The sequence below is a fragment of the Lampetra planeri genome, chromosome 1 (assembly GCF_965212315.1).
Source record: "Lampetra planeri chromosome 1, kcLamPlan1.2.h2, whole genome shotgun sequence".
Classification (NCBI taxonomy): Eukaryota; Metazoa; Chordata; class Hyperoartia; order Petromyzontiformes; family Petromyzontidae; genus Lampetra; species Lampetra planeri.
Window position 1 is genome coordinate 32,820,483 of NC_136107.1, and position 27,447 is coordinate 32,847,929.

Sequence of the window (27,447 nt, forward strand, 5' to 3'; positions counted from 1 at the left end):
TCGCCACGTCGCAAGACTCTTTTTAGCAGGGTCCTGAGACCCTGCAAAATTTCTACAGGTTTTGCTAATCCAGGATGCCTGCACACAAGATACATTTTCTTTTTGTAATATCACATGATCTTTTACGTCTACAGAACACTCCTGCATTTAGCCATTCGGATGTTTGGCCAATTCCAATTTATTATTGTGATGACGGTGGTAATTAGACTCAGAATCTTTATTTGGACTGCAGGAGGAATCCACTGAGCCATGAAGCTCTTTTTCACAGATGTCCAATAGGGGCGGTCAGAACGTTACAATTGTAACGGTGGTTGTGGTGGTGATAATCGTAGTGGAGATGATGAATGCAGTATTTGTGAATGAGATTATGGTTGCAATAGTGCTGGTAATGGTGGTGATGTTAATGGAGGTAGTATTAATGACGGTAATTGTGATAATAGTGGTTAACATGGCAGTGCTGTTGCTGCTGCTGATATGGATGATGATAGTTGTATTGATGGTGGTTGTGTAATGACAGCAGAGATGATGATGGTTATGGTTATGAATGTTAAAATCGTGTTAACAATAATATTGGTGGTGGTTGCGGAAGAGATGACGGTAGTGATGATGATGGTGGTGGCGCAAACAGTTTTAAACATGACAAAATGCTTTATTGAAGTGCTTTGTAAGTGAATGTGCATGACTGCGTGTGAAAGTGTCAGATTTGTAAAAAATGAGAGCTCCACCACGCACAAATACTGTACTGGGTATGGACGTTGAATTGGTTCAGGGCCGAAATGTGACGGTCGGATATGTGACGTTGCACTGAAGTCCAAGTGGTTTACGAACAATGGTGCTAGCAATGACGAGCACAGCGATGGCAACTTGTGGTACCTTTTCTCCACCCTTGATGTCACAGCTGATGTTGCGTAGAACCAGATCGAGTCCCTCGCGGTAGCGTGTGCTGTAGTCGCGGAACTCCACATGGCCCTGTGATGGCCAGTCCGCGGGCGGTCGGCACGACTCCACCTCCCAATCCGCCTGCACATGCCAAAGAGATTCCCTGGCACTCTACGATGCTCAGCCTGTGTTGTCCGAAGGTCAAATGAGCACCCGCCACCTGAGTTGACACACAATTCTCTGTAGGTGGCATGTTGGAAAATTGTCTCAGAGGAGGATCCCGCAGAACTATTTAAGAACTCACTTTTTCTTGTGCATCTCTTAACATAATCCGATACAGTAACCATTTAAGCATTCACCTCCCGGCCCTTACCAAATCCTAGCGACCAGCTACCGCATAGCATGCAGCCAATATGGATTTCACGTCAGAATATGGCCCTGGAAGATGATGTCAAAAAACTACTTCTGAAGTCCCTTAAATAGACCTCTTCATCCATACGAGGGGCATTTTATATGCCATGCTAGGATTATTCGTCGAATATGGAATAGCCACATTTAATATTGTGTTTTTTGTGCAGTCATTGGTGACCGGGTTTAGACCATCAACTTGCTACAATTTAAAACTTGGGTTTCGCCACAGGCCGCTAAAACCAAGATTTAATCCTAGCATCTCAGTGGTGCAGGTTCAGCACCCTGGCCCCAAAACCAACTGGCCACCTCAAATAAAATGTTTTCATAAACGAAATTTCAACTTTTGTCAGACATCCCCAAATATAACTACAAAACAAATACTGCTTGTATTGTTGTGTTGTGTGCTTCTTTAAGGATTTCATGTAAAGCCTTCGCTTAGCCAACCTCAGGAGGAGTCTCGGAGTACTCCTTGACTCTCTCCACAGCCACGATGTTTGACTCCACCTCTGACGACATCCGGACCATCCAGCTCATCACCACCGTCACCTGCAGGGAGCATGCAGGCGATGCATGTGCGTGAGTGAGGACTGCTGTCATATACAACAAACAATGTTGGGATGGTTATTTATATACACGCGATCAGTGAGTGAGTTCTGATATCGGAAAGTTTTAGAAGTAACGTAATGTAATATAGAAATGTATTTGATATTAAATATTGACTTAAAGCTTTCATGACTGCAGGAATTTATACTCTTTGGGTCTTTCGGTAAAGTCACGTATTTGATATTCCCAAAGTAATGTAATCCACTCAACATGTATGTTTTTAGAGTCAATACTATGATTCGTAATTGTCTTTTTGGTTAGGCCAAATAATCATCTGGCAAAATATGTATCTGCTCTCTAGCGTTGGTTGTGAGGATTGTTCTTCGATGAACCACTGAGCCATAACAATAATAACTAATTGACGCGTTATGCGCTTCCACCACGTGACTATGTCGCGTGGTGGGAGGGCCTCATGACAGAAACTTGGCCAATATGAATCATAATGTGATCCAATGTATTACTCTTGAATACATATACAATCTTGATTTGAAGCTTTCGTGACTGCAGGAATCCATACTCTTTCATCATCAGGTGGGACAACCACAGCAGTTTTTTCTTGCTGTGCTTTACATATACAATATTAACAATAATCAGTGTTATCATATATAGCATCTATCATGCAAACTGCATCTCTTAACACTGCACTCATACGGAGTGTTTATACATCTGGGGAAAACACACGCATATAAGGGGGCAACACTCTATACCATACAAATGGAACAGATGGAGATTAGTCCACACATGCTGTACTGCCTTCTCCTGGCAAACCGGGGTATGGCACCTCCTTAACACCCACAGGAAGGGATTTTTGCAACATCAGCACGATCCACCAACCCTCGCTGCCTCCATAGTGCTGGCTTACAGGTCAAGTGCATAGGCACCACCGCCTGATATAGGGGGGATCTTTGGAATGAGGTGAGAGTACAGTGGTGGGCATGTCCACCTGCATGGCATAAGAAACGGAGAGGCCCACGGTCCCCGCCTTCAGCGAGTCGCGGCTCAGCACAGCAAACATAGCGGCGAACAGCACCACACAGGCGCCCAGGAACTCTAGCCACACGGCCAGCCACCTGCACAGACATACAGACACACAATTACATACAAACACACGAACACCATCACATAAACATACAGAAAAACACAGACACCAATTCTAGATTTGAAGTTTTCATGACTGCAAGGATCCATACTCTTTAGTTTATTCGGTAAAGTCACGTAGGTAAAAAATTAAAATAAATTTAATAAAAATTTTACCTACGTGACTTTACCAAAAAAACCAAAGAGTATAAACACAGACACCATTAAATAAAACACATGCACACCATCATACAGAAACATGGCAACACACAGAGATACTGATATGTCCTGCACATACGTGTGCTATGCCACTGGCTACATGAATCAAACTGCAGCCCTGCAATTTCTTGCTCAAGCCACTGCTGGCAGATGGGCTTCCACTCAAGGGACTCTAATTCTTGGTTCTTTCAGTAATTTAAATATAATAACGTTTCGATCGCAACACAAGCGGTCGTCATCAGGAAAAGGGGGGGTTAGTCTCTAAAGGCAAACTGTTTATAAAGGTTTAGAGATGGGCGTAGCCCAAGTGTGTCAGCAGCATGGGCGGGGCAGCTAATGTTAATGTAGCAGAAAGCAACGCCAACGCAGTGGGTCTCCACCAATCAAAGGGCCGCCAGGCAATCATTGCACCTCACTCCACACACTGCTGACGGTGGAGGTTGACAAGAAAACACAAATGAAGTCATGACCCAAAGTGGTTGATGACATCTTTCCAATGATTTCTGAGTTTGTAACCATCCTCTACGTTGAAATTGTGTCTGTGTCTGTATATATGGATGGCTTCATGAACTAATCTTTGTTGATAGCCAGTAGGCTTGCAAAGTACCATCATCATAGAGAAATCAATTTCGTGTGAACCAGCCGCATTAAAATAATGATCAGCCACGGCAGAAGCATTGGTCCTACCGTGTTTCAAATCTGCCTTATGCTCACGAATCAGGCTACAGTCTACATTAGTGTTTTTTATTATTCGTATAAAAATTTTATTATTTTTCTTTTTATTCACTTTATTTTTTATTAACAGGACCCTGCGGGGTGGGCTGGTAGGAATAATACTTAGTACCGGTACAGGGATATCGACCGGGTATAGAGGAGTTAAAGAAAAAATTACTGTATTCTAGTGTAACGTTAATTAAAAGTGTTTGTTTTGACAAGAAACGCTGTGAGATTTAAAGACTCGTAGTCTTTCATTTCCAAACGATCACATCTGAGATTAATTGACCTTAGATGGGGAAACTCGAATGCATTTACTAGTATAAAGGTGAAATAAAATAGAGGGAATAAACGGCACCTTGGTGCATTTTATGTCGTCTACATAGAGTTGAATAAACGGGCGTTTGGCATATTCATATAACAGTACTACAATGAGCAGTGTTTGTTTGGCACTTCGAGTTTTTATTCGCGCGCACGACATGGATACCGAAAACAACCACGACTTTGAAGACCCCAATGGTTGTCTGGACGCCCACGTTGAAAAGATGCTTGCTGAAACAGAGACCGCATTTGCTGCTGGAACCCTTTACAAACTCGCAGTGAAAGCGTCGTTTCCATGGACCCAGAACCAACCGCAGTTGGTGCTGCTATAACGGTAGCATCGCCACCAAACATGCAGCCAGCAGCTAAATAATCAAAGATTGCAGCACACGGCAGAGATGTGGTGAACACGGCAGAGATGTGGTGAACACGGCAGAGATGTAGTGGACACGACAGAGATGTAGAGATGATAGTGAACACGACAGAGATATAGTGAACACGACAGAGATGTAGAGATGATAGTGAACACGGCAGAGATGTAGTGAACACAGCAGTTGTAGTGAACACGGCAGAGATGTGGTGAACACGGCAGAGATGTGGTGAACACGGCAGAGATGTGGTGAACACGGCAGAGATGTGGTGAACACGACAGAGATGTAGAGATGATAGTGAACACGACAGAGATATAGTGAACACGACAGAGATGTAGAGATGATAGTGAACACGACAGAGATGTAGTGAACACGACAGAGATGTAGAGATGATAGTGAACACGACAGAGATATAGTGAACACGACAGAGATGTAGAGATGATAGTGAACACGGCAGAGATGTAGTGAACACAGCAGATGTAGTGAACACGGCAGAGATGTAGTGAACACGGCAGAGATGTAGTGAACACGGCAGAGATGTGGTGAACACGGCAGAGATGTGGTGAACACGGCAGAGATGTAGTGAACACGACAGAGATGTAGAGATGATAGTGAACACGACAGAGATATAGTGAACACGACAGAGATGTAGAGATGATAGTGAACACGACAGAGATGTAGTGAACACGACAGAGATGTAGAGATGATAGTGAACACGACAGAGATGTAGAGATGATAGTGAACACGGCAGAGATGTAGTGAACACAGCAGATGTAGTGAACACGACAGAGATGTAGTGAACACGGTAGAACTATAAGCGAGTGAATAGCAGCAGCGACGAGGCCTCTCGCTGCCTCTGCTCTGCCGCTGCCGGGCTGCAGATTCAGCCGAGTCAGGCACCACTGCCAATATGCACAACAACAACAATAAACGTGCTGCGTTTCATCTCTGTGTTAATAAGCCTCCCGCACTAGGCCTCGCGAAGCCTGCCGCACTAGGCCTCGCGCCGTGCTTTTCGTGCACAAATAAGGCGATTAAATGTATCTCGTCTCTGTGTTAATAAATGTTTCTTGTCTCTGTGTTAAAAAAACGTGCTGCGTTTCAGTAAAGTAATTTTTTAAATAAACGTGCTGCGTTTCAGTAAAGTAATTTTGAAGCGAAGTTTAAAGTTTTGCCGTGATGCGCCGGAAGCGACGGCCATCTTGTTTAATTCACAGATCGCAGGGGGAGCGGGCGGCCATCTTGTCGGACAGGGTCATGCCAAGTGTTTGCAGTAGGGGGCGATGTTGATACACGGACGGACGGACAAACGCGGACGGACGGACAGACAAACGCGGACGGACGGACGGACGCGGACGGACGGACGGACACATTAATCTATTGGTGGTCTGGTCCACTTCGTTCCTACCAGTATTATTTTCTATCTACATGACTTTACCTAAAGAATCAAAGAATATGAATTCCTGCAGTCACGAAAGTTTAAAGTAAAAATGTTGCTTTTAGTCCTTTCCCTGCACCTCTGAGTAGCATGGTTTGGCTACGCACGGTGCGAAAGTAGTCCAACATACATCGTGGCACTGACCATTCCACCGGGACGAACACATCGTGATGCGGAGCAATTTCCATCCGAGCGGCGTTTCCCGCAGTAACGCGGGTGCGGGCCGCGTCTGTACCTCTGGCTGACGATGCTGGGGTAGCACGTGCGCTGCAAGGCGTCGACAGCGCGGTCTCCCGCGATGACGAAGCGTTCCTCCTGGCGGAAAGCGCGCAGCGTCGCCGCTCCCGCCACGCTCTCGCCGAAGTGCGAGAAGACGGGCGAGCGCACCGTCGACTCCAGCCGCTTCAGCTGCCTCGATGTCGCCACGTAGAACCTCTGCCGATGAGCGGTGGGGGGGGGGCAGTTTCAGGTTCAGCAGTTCTACTGCTGGATTATTATTTTTTCCAGCCGAGGACGACCGCTTGTGTTGCGATCGAAACGTCGTGATATATATATTTCTACCTACGTGACTTTTCCGAAAGAACCAAAGGGTATAGATTCAAGTTTGTTTCGTTTTAACGAAGCGAGAACTCAAGGGGGCTAGGATAGTCTAATTTGCTAGTAAGTGACCTAGGGCACCCAAAAAGAGAAAAGGAATAATGTTAAAAGAAGTACAATAATGAAGCGAATAGATAGATGTGAACGAAAATACTACTGAATTACATGAGAAATCAAAAACAGTGCACGAACACGAATCAATATTGAAACAAACTGACTTCGAGGAATAAATGTTGTCATGGACAAATAACTTTTAAAAAATATTCAGAAACAGCGACATCAATTGTGAGAGAAATTATCATAAATAATGTACAGATTAGCATCAAATTGTGATTTAGATAGGACAGTAAAAGAAGCCATTTTTGAAGCAATGAAATTCTAGCGAAAGGCTCTAAGATTGGCAGGAGTTTAGAGGAGCAGGCAGTGGTGCATTCAGTTACAATGCCACGGCACCTGTGCCAGGCTACGTGCACTTTGAGACCATATGGCCATGGTGAAGATTCATCACAGATTGGTGCATCATTCCAGCCATTTCTTTGATGAGTGACATGTTTCTACTGCCGCAAGAAGATTGTAAGTGAATATCATTTATACATTTCTCTTCTGTGAAAGAGTTACTACTGTGGTATATGAAATATTAGTATTGGTTTGACACAGTCAGTTAGGTTTTTGATGGCCAAACCGACCCATTTTGCGCTGAGAAACTGTCCTTAATAGGTGCTTGCTAACAGCACATGCCATTATAATATATGTATATAAGGCTTGAGTGGCAATATTGTATCCTAACCTGGCCTGGACTTCCCTTAGGGTGACTGAAACCTGGATTGAAATCATTGTCTCACTTGGCCCAAAAGTCAAAGCGATTTTCTGCTCCAAAGAGCATTGAGGCTTTGGGTATTCATATTCTTGGGTTTTTTCGGTTAAAGTCACGTAGGTAAAAAATAAAAATTACTAAAAGTAAAATAAGTATTTAATTTTTTATTTTACTTTTAATAATTTTTATTTTATATTTTTTACCTACGTGACTTTACCGAAAAAAAACCCAAGAATATGAATCCTTGCAGTCACGAAAGCTTAAAATCTAGAATTTGGGTATTCCTGTTTACAGTCCTGAGCCAGTGGTGGAAATTCTACATTGCTACGGTGGGGGCATGTCGATCCAGAGGGCGACCACCGTCGACTTCTGCACAAAGTGAGAGGTAACAATTTGAGGAGGGGGAAGTGACCAGGGCAGGACAGAGGGAACGTGGAAGAGGTGCTGAGATGGATTTTATTTGGATTGCTTTCGCTGAGGACTCGGGGCACACCTGCACGAAGAAGTAGATGACGACGAGGGGAATGGCAGCGACCACGAAGACCGGGGTGCTGATGACGATGATGAGGATCGTGAAGATTGAGTTGCACAGGGCTCCCAGGAACATGAGGAACGTGGGCGGCAGCACCTCGTCTATCATGAACACGTCCTGCGTGCGGCACAACACCATCACCACCACCACCACGACACTCGACCGTCAGTCACTGCGGAGAAGCATCGTACAACAATGGGCTTTGTTGTTCAGCCATGTGCTGCCCATAATGTAGGCCTGGAAGCCCTATAACAACCTGCCTTGTGGCCACCCATCTAAGCACAATCCAGAGTCAGACCTGCTTAGTTTCTGAGCAGGCAATACCAGCCACATTCCGAGTGATCTAGTCACAGGGGAATGAAATCATTAAGCTATAATTTACTCATAGCAATTCTATCTATTTAATTTGCAAATTAAACCTCTGCGCTAATGGTTCAATTCTCACATGCCTGCCTACCTTCCATCCCACCCAGGATGAGACATCCTAGAGTCATGTCATCACAGCCAGCCCAACTAAAATGTCAAACCTCAATCACCCAACAAATCATTTCAGGTGGACTCAGTGTGTCGGAAAGAGTGGTCCACTACCAGGATCAACTATAGGTGGCAAATGCCCAGCGCCAAAGTTCTGTGCAATTTTTTTCCAGGTTCTCCGGTTTCCTCCCATAGATAAAAAAAAAATAACTGATATTGGCCAAACATCCTAATGCCGAAAAATTACCTGCAGCTCCCTGAGTGGGGATTACACACAGAAGCATCGCAACTTACTGTGAAAACTTGGCAGGACTCTCCTGAAAAAGAACTTTGAGGATACAGCTAGGCTATCCTGGGTAAATAAGTTGTACAATAGTAATAGGTTTTTACCCTTTCAACTGGTACAAAAACTGACACCTTTATACAAGGCATCATGTTTGCAATAACCACAACACAAGCAGTCAAAATGCAAACAAAAATAAACAACTCTGATGATATGCACTGTCCTTGAAGTTGATTGGTCCACACCCGAGACAGCTTTTCTTAGAGCCTAGTCTCCATTGGTGTTGGACCAAATGACGCCAAAAGGCGTACAACCATTTTGACTGCTTGTGTTGTGGTTATTGCAAACATGATGCCTTGTATAAAGGTGTCAGTTTTTGTACCAGTTGAAAGGGTAGAAACCTATTACTATATTTTGCCACTGGTAAAGGAGGTCTCATAGTGTAAAAGTTTTACAATAATAATAATCAGTAAACTCCATCCGCACCTTCGAGAAGCGGTTGATGATTCGTCCCAGAGGCGTGACATCGTAGAAGGAGATCGGCGAATGCAGCTTGTTATCGAGCAGTGCAAGGTGCAGGGTGCCGGCCGCCCGAAGACACCCTTTAAAGACCATCAGTACCATCACCAAGGACAGCACACCTGGCGTGTGGAGTAGGGTGGAAATGTTGATACATCGTAATAATCTCCTTTATTTCGACACGGTAGCCGGTGACAGACTAAAAGGGGCATTGGTGGTGCAGTGCTCTGTACACTGTGTTATCTGAAACCTCGACTCTCACATTTGGTGGTATGGTTTTGTCCTCGTTCATAAATGTCCTGCATGGTCAGTGTAAGGTTCCATTTGATGTATTTAATCTTTACATCCCAGCACCTTCTGACCGAATCACCCGGAATGTGCCCCATCGTATCTGACCTCAGAAGCTAAGTAGGTTTGAGCATGGATAGTGTTTGGACGATCGACCACCGTGCAGTCACCGAATGTCTGTTGCCTGCTGCGGGGCCACATTGAGGGCAGTGCAGAAAACCCCATTGTTGTACTGTATTATGTTACCAGATCTATGCTCCACGCCTTTACCATCAGTTTTCTACGTGTGTTGTCTAGCAACACTTTTGACGACTTTGGGTGAATCTAGTAACATCTGGTAACTTTTCCAGGTTCGTTTGGTGACTTTCCACTGCAGGGAGTTGGAAACTGGTGGTAACTCTCCCATCGCCTCTTTCAGATCGGACTCAGAATATGTATTTATACTGGAGGAATCCAATGAGCTATAAAGCTGTTTATCACAGATGTCCAGTTCTTTTTCACAGATTTTCCCGAGCTCCTATAACCTTGCTTAACTCAAAAGATGTATTACAACTTCTATCCGTTGCAAGTTTTAGAGTTGCTGTTCTTCGCTGGGCCCGCTTGACACTTATGGGCCTTTGGCGCCGGTATTTAACAATCGTGCGGACGTATTCATCAATTCTGTCGGAGTTTTTTTTTCCTCCCCAAGCGGCCGCAAGGAGGAGGGGTGGGCTGCGAGCGCTCACTTTGCACGGCGCCCAGCGCGGAGTAGACGCCGAGGCGGTAGCCCGTGTTGCGCTGCGTGCCGTTGACAACAGGCTCGCCCGCCCACTCGCTCAGCCACACGTTGGTGCCCAGCATGGTGGTGTAGTTGGCGCAGAAGAGGAGCAGCGCGAGCGTGGATAACGGCGCGCCGACCGCACGCAAGTAGTGGAGCACCACGGAGAGCTTCATCTGCACGACGCACGGCGGGTGACGGTGGACGGGGCGGTTACACGATCAGGAATAATACTCTACATAACAGCATTCTTTTGCATTTAATATACATGATATACTACATGACAGCATTCTATTGCGTTTAATATACATGATATACTACATTATGCCATTCTATTGCATTTAATATGCATGATGTAGTACATCTCTTCCCAAGTGTCTGGCCAGGGTCTCAGCGGTGAACCCTGCATCGACCTCCATCTGCCCCCGATAAGGGAAGCCGTCACGTACATGTCCCGTCTCCATGCTCTCGGGCTGCATGAGTGTGCTTCCGGGCTGCGGCGTCTCCTTGTGTCCCCGCGTCTCCGTGCCCACACCCTGGGTTGTACTAGAGCCACTTGCTTCTTGCGGCCCCAACTGCCTCAGCGAGATGTGGTGAATGGACAGACGCTTTCCTCCATCGCCCTCTCTCATAGATTGCTTGCTGATCTGCCTTTGGGTCAGCAATGCACAAAACATGAATTCATTCGATCATCTGTTCACAAAGGAATCGTAACATTTAAATTAAGCCTAAGGTCAAGAGGTCATTACGGCCAACACTGTTAATGTCAACACACCTTTCCAACACTTATGGCAGCCTCTTTCTCTTTATACAACACATGAATGAATAAGACTCATTTCCCAAGGATGCCAATGCCCCACTAATCATCTTGAGATATGGTTGCTTATATCTCACTTCTAAAGGATTGTACGGTTGTTGGCAGCACTTTATAAGTATGATTATGATGAGCATACTGGGGTTAGGTGCCTGACAGATTCGTCACCACAGCATGCATTGGCCATGAAGTCGTGTTGTTGGGTGTGGTGTACCTCATGAGCGTCCTCCGAGGTTCTGTCATCACCGGCTCCATGTCGGCGATGTTTGAACACGTGCTGAGCACCTCATCCGGCCCCGGGGATCGCAGGTCAATGATGACTGCAGGGAGGCGACATAAGGACCCTCTTCAGATGAAGAGCCTCGTGCAGAGCGTGTGGGTGTTCAACACGTCATGTCACGTAGGTAAAAAATTAAAATTAATAAAAGTAAAATAAAAATAAAATAAAACTTGTCTCGTTGTCTGTTAAAAACTCTAACAGATAGGTGGAATTCCTCCCCATAGAGGGTATTAATTCTAGATTTGAAGCTTTCGTGACTGCAAGGATTCATATTCTTAGGTTTTTTCAGTACAGTCACGTAGGTAAAAAATTCAAATTAATAAAAGTAAAATAAAAATAAAATAAAACTTGTCTCGTTGTCTGTAAAAACTCTAACAGATAGGTGGAATTCCTCCCCGTAGAAGGTATAAAAAATAAAAAAACCTAAAAATATGAATCCTTGCAGTCACGAAAGCTTCAAATCTAGAATTAATACCCTCTACGGGGAGGAATTCCACCTACCTGTTAGAGTTTTTAACAGACAACGAGACAAGTTTTATTTTATTTTTATTTTACTTATATTAATTTAAATTTTTTACCTACTTGACTTTACCAAAAAAACCTAAGAATATACGTCATGTCAGTCGTCGGCGATCTTTATATTTACGTATGGGTGCATGAGATGATTCAGAAGACCGATCTTGGAACCACAAACCCGCCGCCCGCAGAACGTACATGGACACACAGCCAGAGGTGGTTTGGTGGCATGAGTTTGATAAGACATGCAGGTGCAGCCCCATGGCTTGCAGCATATGGCAATGCAAGGAGTTGGCGGGGAACTCGGGGGTCAGAGCAGCACCACTGAGATACTAGGTTCGAATCCAGATTTCAGTCACCCATGAAATTAATGTGGTCCTCAAGTGTAGTGAGATAATGGTCTCAGCCTGGTCACAGGTTACTGCACAAAAAAACACAAACTTTGTAATTGAATACAGTCATACCTCGGTATACGACCGCTTTGAAATACGTCGAATTTGGTATACGTCGTGTTTTGACGAGAATAAAATGTCTTGGGATATGACGTCTTGCTTGGGATACGACGTCTTGCTTGGGATACGAGGCGCTTGCTAGAACTTGTATGGGTCGGGATGAGTCACCACGTACCCGCGTATGCCCCGTTCACGACTGAAACAAAGCGCCGCTCCTCAGTCTGCCTGTACAGTAGATCTCATTCAGTGCGCAACCCTTGCTATAATTCTGAATTTTCACGTGTTTTTTGTCATTTTAACTCCTCTCAGCAAGGTAAAATAATGTTACATTTTATTTTTATTTCAATTTATTTATACATTTATTTAAATTTATGTATGCATTTTTGTAATAAGTAGTGTCTGAATTATTTTATACAACCCCATTAATGGATAATATGCCATATAAAATATCATTTCTTATACTCTGGAACGGATTATTTCCTTTCCCTTTATTTCTTATAGGAAAAATGCGTTTGGCATATGTCATTTTCGGTATAAGTCCTACCTTCTGGAACAAATTAACGACGTATACCAAGGTACCACTGTATTTCAGATTGACTTCAAATAAAACATACTTTTCTACAGCAGTACGTGAGGGGGAAGGGCAATGCCCTTCGTGTGAATTAGAGGGCACTGAAGGAACCTCAGAAGTACTGTAAATGATATCTGCTCGCACAAGGCCATTTCATTCTCCAACACGTGGTGATGAAGTGTCATGTCAGTCAACAAAGCAAAACACCCATTCATGAATTGGTCAAATATTCCAATGGAGGACCTTCCTGAACAAACATTCAGAAAACTCAGTCAGATAAATAATAGGCTATGTATGTCATTATCGACATACACATGTGGTTATTCACTAAATTACGCCTGGCCTAGTTCTCAAAAGTAATAAATATACTTATATATAATAGATACATGACATGCACTGATCCCAGCTTTCTACAGCATGACTCATTCAGAGGTTCAATTCCTAGTCAGAAATCTACTCGGGCTATCATTTCTCAGGAATCAATAAAATGTTGTGGGAATTCACCTGTGGTCATCCTATGAATGAACTAGCTCTTGTCATGGGAATATAGACTTGCCATTACTGGCTTAGGGGGTCACTGATTATGTGTGTTGGGCACTAGCCTATTGCCCCCGTCGGGGACACTTTTGACTTTTAACTGCCGATTATTGTTTCGGGCCTTGCCGTCTTACCGTGAGGCCCGTCGTCCTGACTGGCCGGGGAGTCCTCTCCTGCGCCGTCTCCCTGTCCGTGGTTCCTCAGCAGCTCCGAGAAGGCCTCACCGCTGAGCATGAGCTCTGAGTACGAGCCGCTCTCGGAGACACGGCCCGCTGTGAGGACCACGATGCGGTCAACGTGGGGCAGGAAGCTCAGGCCGTGAGTCACCAGCACCCGCGTCTGGTGGAAATGAACAAAGGGCAGAGAGAGGTGAGGGCATCTACTTCATTAGACCTCCTTTGCCAGTACCAAAATATAATAATAGGGTTTTTCCCATTTTTTTTTCTGGCTACAAAAATTAAACCTTTTTACAAGGATTCATGTCTGCATTAACCACAATACTTGCAGTCAAAATGCAAACAAAAACATACTCTGATAATATATGCATTGTCCTTGAAACTGATTGGTCCACACGAGAGACAACTTTCTTTTGAGCATCGTCTCAATTGGTGCTCGACCAGATTACGCCAAAAGGCGTTTCAGTTTTGTTGCCAGAAAAATGGGGAAAAACCCAATTATTAGAGGTGAGGGGAGTTGGGTGATGGATCACATCTGACTAGTTATGGAACGGCTCTATCACTCATCTGGTGCAGGAGACATTGAAGAAGCTTGTTTTATTTTCCTGTGCCAAAGCCTCTTTAATTCAACAACTATTATTACTATACAAAGTACATATTTGGCTGAAGTTAAAACACTGTTGTCATACCTTGGGAGCAGCACTCAGTTCCGACCTCACTTTACTTGATCTTGTTCAATATAAAGCAGTCAGGTTAATTGCCGATGTGATGCATTACGCAATCCATGCGTGTGCATGATGTCCCCTGGCCCGTTAACTGTGTGGCGTGTGCGGCGTGCGACGGGAGCGCCATGCGTGCGCGCACCTGGCCTGCCAGCAGCCCCGAGGGCCCGATGACGCGCTCGAAGATGTGCTTCCCCACGTGTGCATCCACTGCCGACAGAGGGTCGTCCAGCAGGAAGACGGATGCCTTGCTGTAGATGGCACGAGCCAGGGACACGCGCTGGCGCTGGCCCCCAGACAGGTTGATGCCCTGTAGGACCGATGAGTCAAGCCATGAAACGACGCAGTCATTGCCTGCTTCACAATTTGACTGCCAATTATGGGGGCACCCCCACCCCCACCGGCCCCCACCATGGGGAGCCCAGGGCAGTCACCTCCCCCCCGCCCGAACCTTGGTAAGGCAGTGAATTAAACTGATGATAGTAATGATGCTGATGTTAATGATCATCTCAATGATGATTATGCTGCTGTTGATGACATAATATTGATAATGAAGACAGTGATGTTAATGACAATGGCAGTTATGATTACACCATTGATGATTGTATTTGACCCGGACACTGCTGCCATTTCTGATTTTTTAACTGTTGCTGATGATGATAATGCTGATAATGACATGAATGATGATGGCGTTAGCTGCTGCTCATGATGATTATTATGACACTGATGATCTTGATGCCATTGATTCTGCTGCTGCCACTTTTGTTTTTGCTATTATGATGAGAATCTCTTTTATTGTTCTTGCATGCGGCTTCGTGAACTTATAGATCTATGTCCAAGTTTGAAAGCCACGTGACAGCTTTAGTTGAGGCTGAATGAATCGCTGCTGCTGCTGCATTTGCAAAGTAGGTAGCGGTCTGCAACAATCTCTTCAGTTCACAGCGTCATCACTGTTGTAGCAATGATCACGACGACGACGTTTCCTCCACCGCACCTTCTCCCCGATCTCTGTGTTGTCTCCAGCCGGCAGGGCGAGTAGGTCCTGCTCCAAGGCGCAGGCCTGCAGCACCTCACGGTACCATGCCTCGTCCAGCGGCCGCCCGAACAGCACGTTGTCCCGCAGCGAGGCATTCTGGATCCACGCCTGTTGGGCCACGTACGCCACCTGGCCCTGCACGACACCCGTGACCAGAGAAACAGGCAATGGCCAATCGCTAAATTTGCCTCGTCACCTCCGATTAGTACGGTTGCCTATGTACGGTCCGAAAGAAGTTCAAAATACATATAAAATATGTCATTTGTGCAGCTGGGATATCCAATTATGTAAGGAATTGTTTTTTTAAACGGTTATCCATTTTGTCGCTCGACTCGAATAACGCAGAAAATAGTCGCGGTAAAAAAAGCTCGCCTCTGCACCATGTGTCGCTGGACGGGAGGTGATGGGCGTTGCTTAATTCACTAATCATCCGTGTCTAGTCACTGGGATGTGAGTACGCCTGTAACGATTGGTCACCTTTAACCTCCCCGTAATCTGTGTCACAATTCTGGGATACGATTTGATTTAATAAATCATTATTTTTGTCGCGTTTATATTACCCGAAAAATCTGTTTATTCCCATTCATGGTCAACTTATCTATTCCAGCTCTGAGGATGAACATTCTTTGTCTTGATTGCCACAGAACACATACCCCTTTGCAGGGAATATCATAAGATGTTTGGATACCCAGTGTGGATACAAAACGTTTTGAAGTGACTTCAGACGGACTTCTGCGATGTGAGGTTTTTTTAAATGTGGAAGGAAAATGGAACACCTGGAGGAAAACCAGCACATGGGCCCGTAGGCGCCACTTGTCTAAACGATTCACCAACCCCACCTTCAAAGTGCCGGCTTATAAAGAGGTGTGCACCCCCACGGTGGTCAGAAATGAGAGGTGGGAGCCAGGGCTATTTGGGGAGGACAGGATTGGGGGTGGGGTTGGAGGGGGACATGTTAGTTGTACCTTCACGGCTACTGAGCCACTCAACTTGTTCAGCTCCCCGAGAAGTGCAGCCATGAGCGAGGACTTCCCGCTGCCCACGGTTCCGACCACAGCGAGGAGGCAGCCTCGTGGCACAGCCAGGGAGATGCTGCACGGCACAAGATAGAACGACAGCAGGGGTGCACGGTAGAGGACTGACACAGCAAGAAAAGTAGGGTGCACACACGTCTGGGACGGTGCGTCAAAGTCAACATGAATTCATGAATTCAATCACAAGTTGATGATTCAGTGCCGGCTCCATCTCCTGCCTCTATTGTCATCATCTGTTGCCTGCCCATGCCCATTCCACTGGGTACGCGTATGGGCAGTGCACTTCTGAAGCCTCTCGTTATTGCTCCCGTCTGTTTGTCAGCCTGCCTGCGCTACTTACCTCTCCTCATCCAACCCTGTGAATTGCACTTATTTACCCATCTGCTGCAGACGTCCATCAGCAAACCAACTTCCTACGGGAGCATCTTTCAGCCTCCTTTCATCCTGATCACCACTCTCAGCCTGCATTGCTGACAGCGGAGTGTTTTTTGCCGAGCACAGTTCCAAAGGCCAAAAACATCAAGCGGCCAGCAACAAATGGCTCTATCGAAAGTAAAATAGATAAGGGTTAACACTGTCCATTTCTTGATTGAGCAAGCTTATAAGAGCCTGGGGCAAAGCAGATCATGGAAGGGAATTGAGCAGTACGAGGGGAAAAACAGAAAGAGAAGTGCTGTGACCTGCAATTTGGTGGCTGAGGACAATACGGATGAGACAAAACAGTCGGCCTGGTAGACCGAGTCCTCAACATGGGTGGAGGGTTATGCTCACAAATCGCAACAGACGCTGAGCTTTTGTCAAGTGACTTCCAATACAAAAACAAGTGTCACGAACACGACAAACACTCACTCATGGAGGATGGGCGGCTCGTCCCAGCTCCACGTGAAGGTCCCTCCTTCGATGGACACACAACTCTCTGGGAAGAACGAGCGTGAGCAGGTCACCCATCAATCACACACCATTGCACGCGTAATGGTGCGAGTGGAGACAAATCCTAGATTTCAAGTTTTCGTGACTGCAAGGATTCATACTCTTTGTTTTTTCGGTAAAGTCACGTGGGTAAAAAATTAAAATAAATTAAATCACGATGTTTCGGAGGCAACACAAGCTTCCGTCTTCAGGTGGAACCGTTACAGTAATTTTGCTGTCATGGTTCCACCTGAAGAAGGATGCTTGTGTTGCCTCCGAAACGTCGTGATGTAATTTATTTCAATGTTTTACCTACGTGACTTTACCGAAAAAACCAAAGAGTATGTAGACAAATCCCCCGGGTGTATCTGGCCATGTACACAGAGTCAAGTATTATGAAATCTTTACCCACGGATGCCTCACTAATACCTCCATTCCATGGGCAGTCAATTCGGGTCACCTCAGGTTGGATTTATTTATCCCATAACTGGAGGCGATGAGCAACTCAAGTTGTTTTGGTGTTTCCATGACTTTCTGAATTACGGTATTTATCACTTGAGTGAATGAGTCTGATTCATAATGTGCACAGAAGTTATGCTGCGAGTCACTAACACAAACCAGACGTGTTGAAAGCTCTTAACCAGGAATCCTTCTGACAAAAGATTTTCTCAGACATATATAAGAGGTCACGAAACGTATTGCTTACAAAATTAAATGCTGCACGATGGGCTATGCGTTGCCTCCAGCCAATCAGAATTCTTGGAACATACAGAATGATAAAACCATTAGTTTTTTGTATAATATGATATGATCACGTCACCCCTGCAGCCAGCAGGTACTAAAATTACTGCTGTGATGATTGAATTGAATCACAACCCTGAATTGTAATTGTTCAAATCCCTGGGAGGAGGGGGGTGAACTATTCCACTTTTTACTGGGGAGACATTTCGAAGCTGATCATTTAACGATCCTGAGTAAATGTTCAAATGTGGCTGGAGAAGCAGGAAAGTAGGCAGGCGAGTGTCTGACCACGGAGATGGGAGGGTGAGCGATCCACGGCATGCGGGTCCAGCTCCTCCAGACTGAGGAAATTCCTCAGGCGACGTAAGGACACACTCGCCTGTGAGCCGCCCGGCACACACACAAACAAAACACAAAGTCCTCCCCATTTACTGTTATTGACTATGTACGTATGTTGAACTTCTCTCACACCGCATGTAGCCAACCATGCTAATCGGAGGTGCGGGAAATCGCTGTTAGTGAGTACCCAGAAGGCTGATGCTGCACAAGAGAAGGTGTGGTGGAGCGTGGTTGGCGTGGACCTTGATGCAAGGAATGAGATGCCCCCCTCCCCCATTCAATGACCCCTCCTCTTTGTATCCCAGTGCCATGGCCCCTCTGGTCGATGAGCGCCGGTGCAGTTGCGCCTCCCACCCACTCGATAGCTACGCCGCTCTGGCAGAGCCAGGCTTGACGCCTTTGCCAGTCCAATGCTCGGGTCGGTTAACACCGCAAATGTGTAATAATTTTAGGATGTATCGATCCATTCGTAGTCGCAAATGAGGCCGGATTACAATTAACCCGGTAATTGTACATCATTGCCACGAATTGAGCCTGGGTCACTTGGATCGTAGTGGAGTGCATTAACCACTGCACCACTGCTCAGAAAACATGTGCAGCAGGCATTGTGACAGAAGAGGGAAGTGCAGCTAGATTCGCAGTTTTTTTCTGCACTCTCCTCACCTTCACCAACCTCCACTGGACTGGTCAAATAACCCTCATTGCCTACATGGCATGGGGGAGACCCATGTAAAATGATGCATGATTTTTTTTTTACTGAAAATAATATTTTTACAATTCATTATTTTTATAAATCAACTACTATTGTATCGCTTGAATGAGAAGTGCCTCAATGATAACGCCTGCTCCTGATTTGGAGTTTGTGCTACAGCCGCCTCAGACTGGTTCCACAGGTGTGGCTCGTCACGAGGCGTGGCTGCTGCTCGGTGATAGCGACAACAGGAAATCTTTCAAGGCTGCTTCTGAGAGCAGCTGGGTGTGTGTGCTCACCCGTGACAATGGCCCAAAGGAATGGCGCAACCTTCACACACACACTCTGATCATCTTCGCAGCAACGACTTTCAGCTAAACCATCGAACAAAGACAGTCGCCGCATCGCTCGCTTTCAGATTCGCTTCTGTGGCCATCTGGAACGCTCTTCCTTCCGAGATTAGGAAGCCACCGGTGCGATGCACTTTTAAATCTAGATTTAAAACGAATTTCTTTTGAACAGTTTTTTGTGTTTAGTTTGTTGTCCTTCCCCCGCATCTCCGATCAGCATGGTCGGATACGTACGGTGCAAGAGAAGTTCAACATACATATATACAAGGTAGACGAGGACTGACATTCATCGGGCTGTTAAGTGTGTTATGCCTATGCAGGTTCTGAGCGGGCATGTCTGTTTGCAGGCTTCAGTCTGCTGTCAAACATAAATACAACGTACACACAATTACAAAACAACACTCTTTCGTTGAGCCTTATGGATCGAAAAAATCCTGTGCGGTTAGCGATCATCTACTAATCCTGGCTGCCTTTGTCTCCCCCGGCGCTGTTTTACACACCGCACTGGTTACATACCATGGCGAGTTCGCTCATGAGCTGAGGCAGCTGATTGAGTGGGTATCGCAGAAGGTTAAAGAGCGCCAGGGACACGAACGCCCTCTCTGCGTCCAGCACGTGGTGTTCGTCCACCAACACGTACACGCCGAACGATGCCAGCGCCACCTAAAGAAACACAAGCTCAATGACTAACAACACAATGCCACACGCAGCAAGAGATGCGTTTGTGACCAGAGCTACCCTTGGCCCTCCCATCAAGCCTTGCATGTCATGCGACATCACCATACCGCGAGTATAATGTACACATGCTCGTTATAAGCCACCGATTTGAAAGGACATAAATTGTGGCCAACTGGCGATGATATTTAGACTCTGCTGTGTGAGATTCATATTTTAAGTGTCCATTGGATGGCAGTGGTCGGTTGCATAAAATAACAGAAATGGGATTTCCCCTTGTATTATAAATTAGAACACTGTCCATTGAAGGAAACAATAACATTATAAAAATGTTTAACTGGGAGGCCTTCATCCAACAGTTGATTGATCATGGCTCGTGATTATTTAAATGAGGGGGAGTGGTGATACAATCATTCGTGCTAACTGTGGCCAGGAATATACTCGGGGTGCCGGGTTCTATAGCGCGGCAAGGCTAACCGCTGCACCGCCCGCCGCGGTCAGGGCTCGTGGTAATCGTCGGCAACGCCGACCGATCCCGAACGCAGCTCGCCCTCGTACCAAAAAGGGAGAGCAGAGCCAGGTGAACGCGGAGAGCATGGAGAAGTAAGCGGCACGCCCGAGCACGGCGAGCTCGTGCTCGCGCACTCCCAGGATGACGTCTCGGAATCGCCGCTCCCACGCGTACATCTTGATGATGCGCACGCCCGACAGGGCCTCGCTCAGGGTGCGCACGCGCTCGTCGCGCTTCTTGATGATCTGAGCCTGCGATAGAAAACGCACGCGTGGGGCGAGTGACGTTTATGGCCGCGATGAAGCGTGACCTCGATTCAAGCGAGGGGGCGCAACACAGTCGGTATTAATGTTAAACACCGAGCAGAGAGTAACGATATAATACTCCGCTGTTGTCTATTGTGCATTCCGCCTTCGCTGCCGAACATGGATTAAAAATCCTAACTGGTGTTAAATATTGCACCAAATATATTTGACTTCATTATAGAGAAAAGGGGCTTAGCCCCCTCCAGCTATAGCAGTGCTTCTGACTTTACATTATTCCAGCATGCATAGCCGAGGGATGGTCTGCACCAGGGTTCTTGAACTTGTGTTTCGTCGAAAGATATAGTTTGTCGAGACATAAAGAAACCTGCATTGGTGAGATGAAAGTGAGATAGACATGAGACTTTTCTATTTCTTCTAGATTAACAGCCCTCATTCGTACCTTCCTATCCCATTGTCTCCATTCTCTCCCTGCCCTGCATCATCCTACTACCTCATTCCCTCTTCTCGCAAATAAAACATTTTTACGTGTTTCATTAAATGGTACGCACCTGCAGAGTCCGTATGTTGAGGGCGATGAAAGCGTTGAAAGGTATCAGCAGCAGCATCACGGCCACCCCCGCCAGCACTGATGGTCCTAGATGCTAAGACAGCAGCACGACAGTGATTTGTTCCCCCAATTGTATTACCAGCATCGTTTCATGGGAACCACAAGGCGTTCTTAAATCTTGCGAGAGCAGCGCGTAGCACTCTGGCTAATAAAATTGCCCCCTACTGCGAAAATTTGGCAGGACCCTCCTGAAAAAAGTCTTGAGACTCATTGAGGTTTTCTGAGTAAACAAGTGGAATACTATATCTTGGTTCTTTTGGTAAAGTCACGTAGAAGGGAAATAATAAAAATATAAGAATTTCTATTGTTTAATATTTGTATTATGTTATTATTTCCCTTCTACGTGACTTTACCGAAATAACCAAGAATATGAATCCCTGCAGTCACGAAAGCTTTAAATCAAAATTTAAGTGGAATACTATAATAATAGTGATAAATAATAAACAGATCTGTCTCCGGTAGTGACAATGATGCCACAACAGGGTAGTGGAACCCTGGGTAATCATAGCATAACCAAAGGCAGATGAGTCTGGTGAGAGGAGTATCTCAGGTGGTGGTGCACGCCTGTAATCCAGCACTGTAGAGGCGGCAAGGGTTGGTGGATCGGCCAAATGACAAAATGTCGCGAGGCTTCCTTCCCACCGGCATTAAGGTACAATACCCTGGCTTGCCTGCTGCATGCAGTACAGCAAAGTGTAGACTGACATCATCTGTCCCTACTCTATGTAGATTGTTGCCCCCGCACGTGCCGGGGGTTTATCTGGGTGCTCCGGTTCCCTCCCACGTGTATGAACGCTCACTAATTGTCTGAAAACATCTTTATAGAAAGCAAACTGCAGAGCGATTTTTGATGCTGGCTCACCACCTGGCAGCCTTTGAGCTTGTCTGTAGTTCCTCAGCGATTGTCAGATGCAATGTGCATAAATGACGCTATTTAAAATTATAAAAATTTGGAAGGCAAAGAGCATGAACAATGGCAGAGGAGTAGGTACTGGGCCTGTAATGATGCATCAGGTCATAGCTTACAGTTGATTCTTACAATATGTGCATTTATTTGTGAGGGTACGAATATATAATTTTTTATTCGTGTACATTGTATGTAATTGATTCACGTGACCGCTGCAGCCACCAGATGCCGCGTACATTCACCAAAATATAAAAGTAAAGGGAATTGCGAGAGGGCGAATCGTTACACGCCATCATCGGCAATGCCCAGCGTCGAACCAGCTACCCACCACCACAGCATGACATGAGCTTCAGATAGAAGCAATGGCGGGATGTGGTGGTGGCATCACTGGCATTGGCCGTGAACACCTCACACATTTCAGTGTATCTCTCCACCCACCTCATGCCTCGGGCCACTCAGAGGTTGATGCCTGAGGCAGAATGTCATGTCGGGTCCTATCATTCCAGTTGTGAATTGTGCGAATGCCTGTTGTGGGGCCCTCTTCTGTGTGTGGACCGGACCACATTTTTCCCCTTTTGCCACCTTCCTGGGCAGCCCTCCCCATGCCACCCCCGTCTCAGTATCAGAAAGTTACCTGCCAGAGGAAGTACATAGCCAGGCAGATGTGCAGAGGGGCAGACCACACAAAATTGAGGTTGTTGGTGATGTCGGCCATGTGCTGAACATCGACAGACATTAGGGTCGTCAGCTCCCCGCCAGCACACGACAATCGCGCGGCCTGTGTTATCATGAGAGCCTGTCGAGAGAAAAATACAAACGCATTGAGTTATGTTTGCCATTTAGAACACTGGACGGTGATGATGGATATTACTTGGAGCTGAAATAATAGCCAATAGGATGAAAGACGAAACGTATTGTTTATATGTGGAGTGACAGAGCAGATATTTTCTTAAATTTGGTTTTATCCAATATGCTGTAGAGGAACGCATAATGAGTTTATCTATCTTCTATATATATAAAAAAGTCAAAATTTGTGTGTGTGTGGGTTTGTGGCGAGGTTTGCGTGTGGGTTTGTGTGTTCACGCACTTGGCTCTCCAACGGTGGAGTTTATGTAAAAAATAGAGCCAGGTACCATGCCGTAAGCCCCGCGGTGAGCAAGCGCTATTCCTTTTTCACATCCGTCAACTTTTAATTAGTTTAATTAGCGATTTAGTGCGATTTTTGTGCGCTTCCCTTTTATTTATTCATTTATGACTCGTACACGACCATACCAACTCACGCGCCTTTGGTGGGGGGGACGGCCCATGCCAAGTCACACGCCTTCAGTGGGAGTGAGGGGGACATTTGCTTTCACGTTAAAAATGCTATGAAATACACTTAACGCTGAAGTTAATTCTTCACTGTGTGATGTCCCCCCCACCCCGATGCATGCAGTTATTACTACTATACAGTCGCTAGATGCTACCACTATAGGCCGTAGATATTACTCCAGAGCGGCCGGGGAGATCGTGGCTGCGGGGGGGGCAGGGGTAGCAGCCCAGCCCCAGCCTGCCAAGGTGCCACCTCGGCCAGCTGGACAATCTAGGCGAGGCCGGAGGCTCTGCACGGGACTAGGCCTCACCACGCCACTCTGTCAGGTGAGTACTTTGTGCTATACAGTTGATAAATACTGCTATAGAGTCAGCATGTACTACTGTAGTGATAGCAGGTACCACCACAGTATGCACTGCTGTTAGATTTTTAAGAGTAGTTTTGAAATATGTTTTTGGCCCGGGCAACGCCGAGTATATAAACTAATATACAATATAACATTTTGTGTTGAAGAAGACCCCATCGTTGAGATTGAGTGCTCTTGCCAAAAAAATATCTGGTAACTCAACAGCATTTGTTCCAAAACGCCAGAGCCTGAAGGTCAACACTTGTCCAGAGTTGGCTGAATTTTATTAAATGGCATTTATATTTTAAACACAAGAAACACAGGGAAGCACAGAGCCATCGTACATGACGACCGAACGAGCAACACAGACATGAGCAACCCTAGGAGCACCTATCTGTGATATGTGAAACAACACAGGTACAAGACAAAGAAAAAATAGAGAAAGGGAAAATAGGCAGAGAAATAAAAGAAAGTGATGGGCAATGAGTGCACGTTGGGGTGGAAGGATCAATCCAGAAGTTAACAAAAGGAGATTCAACCTCACCATAAACCATTAGGGAAGCCTGGAGTCTGCTTGCTTAAAACACATGCACCTGTATATTGGTCCGGAAAGCCAATAGGCCATTGGGCTAAAAGATGTAATCATATGTGGAGAAGTAGAGTTCTGATTTTATTCTATATATGCTTAAATGTTAAAGCATGTTGCCAACCGCTGAGCCAGATGCAATAAGATGCTGAGTTCAAATCTTTATTATCTTCATCTAAAAAGTGCCCATTTACAATAACTGGCACCACTGCATTGTGTCTCACAGAGAATCCTGGGCTCCTTGACGAAATAAAAAAAATCAGGTAACGAAATTTACATTCTTCATTTTTGGCAAGACTTTGAAAAGTGCCGTTGCACAAAACTGTTAATCACTGTCTTGAAATAGTTTGTGCAGGAAATATATACGTAAATATACAACAGTTAGTTTAACTTCTAAAACATAGATTTTTATTTATTTAATAAATTAATAACAATAATTTACAACTTGATGTCAGTCCAGTGCTGAATGAAGGCTACCCCACATCATGTCAATCATGGGGGTTGTTTGACCATACTTTACCACACTGGTCTATGAGGGATGGTTATTTGGAGGACCCAGGACCAGTTCAGATACAACGCACCTCTGGTGTTAGCCATGGTGAGGAATCAAACTCAGGTCACCAGGTTCATCGTGAAGTGCCAATGCTCTCCCCAACATTTACGTGCATCGGCCAGTATAATCAACGTGTGCAAACGACGTGTTTAAGCAGAGAAACCTTGGACCCATTTCAACTTCCAGAGTGTCTCACCAAGAGGGGAGTGGCCCATGAAATATGTTTTCGACTTTCCTGATGTTATAAGCAACAGCTTATACACATTTGGGGATTAAACAGACGTTTATTATTCTTAACTTAACAGACGTTTGTTAACTTTATGTTTTATTTGCCGCAATTCATCATGACAGCGCCTATGGCGCAATGTTGTTGCACTATGCTGCATAGACCCGTCTGTCTGTGGATATCTCTCGTCTAGCGCAATAAGCAAGCTCGTAACATTTGTTCATCAGGTTGATGAAACTCAGAAAGTCGACGCCAGTCATGGGTTTGCCTGTTCAAACAAATGGCGCTGGAAGAAATTGGCCCGGAAGGCCCATAGGCTGCTGAACCAAATTTTGTATTAGATTTTTAGACGGTGAAACAGATTTTGTAATGTATGGAAATTATGGTGGCCATATTAAGGTAGTGACGACCATATGACAGTGATGATAGTGGCCATGTGAAAGTATGTATGTTGAACTTCTTTCACACCATACGTAGCCAACCATGCTAATCGAAGGTGATGGTGGTGTCCATATGAATGCGCAGAGATGTGGATGCGGTTGGAGGAGTAGGTTGCGGGCCATGCCTTGCGGTAAAGCAAGCCGGTGAGTGCGCTGCGGAGCCGAATGCCCGTCACGAATCCCGCGTGGAAGTGCTGATGCGCCAGCATGGACGTGGCGATGGCACACAGGAACATCAGCCCCGCCAAAGCATAGCCATGCCATGTGGGGCGCGAACTGTCCCCGACAAACCGGATCAGGTGACTGCAGGTGCGCACAAGAACAGTGTTAATCGCCAGAATTAATAAACAGTCTGAAATGTTGTCTAAATTTAACATTAATACACTGAGGCATTCGTATAATGGTGGCAAGTGAACCCATAGGATGAGGATGATGATGACTGGCATCCATGAATTTTTCGGAAAAAAATATTACAGGTACCCATAATTTAACTTAATAATATGAATATTCAATTACTATGGAATGATGGATGAATACACATGTATTTTTTCATCTCACGATACAGGCGTCAAAACAAGCATGAGATTCTATGTTTTTAGTATTCGTATATAGAGAAAAAAAATCATTATTCTTTATCTGAATTGTAACCCTGAATTGCAACAACTGATTTGCAGGGGGCAGGTCGGTGAATTGTTCTACTCATCGTATTTAATGTTTATTCTTTTTGTGATTATTTAAGGTGTTCGAGTTATAACAATTAACGAATAGTACAAGTATCAAAGAACAACCCGATAATTAAAAGAGTGAAAACCACAAATCAAAAGAGAAAATGTCAATGACCAAAAACTCCAAATACAATGATTAAAAACACAACTAGATAGAGGCAACACATTTACAACATATATGGAAAGTTATATCAGCTTTGTGTATGAGATGGTCGCCCTGATCACCCACCCCTAAGGCCAAGCACTTGTCCTCATGTGTTTTAAGACTCTGGACAGCCCCATCAACTCACCCCGCTGTGCCCTCACCGTTCCCAGGTGTCCCCATGTCTCACCTGAGCAGTAAGGGACTTGCGAACGACAGAATGTCCTGCAGGAGTTTGTAGACAGAGCCCACGAGATACCGTGGCCCAAACGCCAACGCCATGGCCCTGATGAGGGATGGCTCTTGACCTGTGGCTCCTCCCTCTGTCCCAGCACCACCACTCTGGGACTTCTCCCTGGGCAGGCGTAGCCGAACGGAAATGAGGTTCCTGTCCTCACCGGGACCCGCTGCTTCCTTGGTCAGGTGGCCGTTTTTATCTCGTACGTGGTATGCAGCTTTCGCGTCTCTGCCGGCCAGAAAAAAAACCACAAAAGAGGTGAGCGGAAAGCTTGTGGCCTATCAGAGAGCAATGGAGTTGTGTTATTTCTATATACATCTCTTGGGAAGTGCAAAGTGCTTCGCCCATCATTGATTCCTGCCCAGGAGAAGTTATTGTTTTCTCCTGAAGCCACTCGCTTGCAGATCATGTCACTGCAATATCGTTGGGAAATATCTTTCCCCACAAT

General features: G+C 45.6%; 1 protein-coding gene across 1 annotated transcript in view; it reads right to left on the minus strand.

The window, feature by feature from the left end:
* The window catches only part of LOC144721383 (ATP-binding cassette sub-family C member 3-like), a 54,480-nt gene that overhangs the window by 9,983 nt on the left and 17,050 nt on the right, over positions 1-27,447 (minus strand). The window contains exons 8-28 of the mRNA XM_078598957.1: positions 26,952-27,227; positions 26,020-26,197; positions 23,066-23,227; positions 21,466-21,558; positions 20,699-20,902; positions 19,982-20,128; positions 18,374-18,464; positions 17,285-17,351; positions 16,367-16,493; positions 15,360-15,536; positions 14,508-14,675; positions 13,602-13,806; positions 11,326-11,431; positions 10,747-10,948; positions 10,266-10,473; positions 9,220-9,374; positions 7,938-8,093; positions 6,269-6,468; positions 2,837-2,963; positions 1,735-1,836; positions 874-1,020 (exon numbers count right to left, since the gene is read on the minus strand). Coding sequence (XP_078455083.1) covers positions 874-1,020; positions 1,735-1,836; positions 2,837-2,963; positions 6,269-6,468; positions 7,938-8,093; positions 9,220-9,374; positions 10,266-10,473; positions 10,747-10,948; positions 11,326-11,431; positions 13,602-13,806; positions 14,508-14,675; positions 15,360-15,536; positions 16,367-16,493; positions 17,285-17,351; positions 18,374-18,464; positions 19,982-20,128; positions 20,699-20,902; positions 21,466-21,558; positions 23,066-23,227; positions 26,020-26,197; positions 26,952-27,227 — 3,298 coding nt within the window. The remainder of the gene's footprint in view (positions 1-873; positions 1,021-1,734; positions 1,837-2,836; positions 2,964-6,268; positions 6,469-7,937; positions 8,094-9,219; positions 9,375-10,265; positions 10,474-10,746; positions 10,949-11,325; positions 11,432-13,601; positions 13,807-14,507; positions 14,676-15,359; positions 15,537-16,366; positions 16,494-17,284; positions 17,352-18,373; positions 18,465-19,981; positions 20,129-20,698; positions 20,903-21,465; positions 21,559-23,065; positions 23,228-26,019; positions 26,198-26,951; positions 27,228-27,447) is intronic.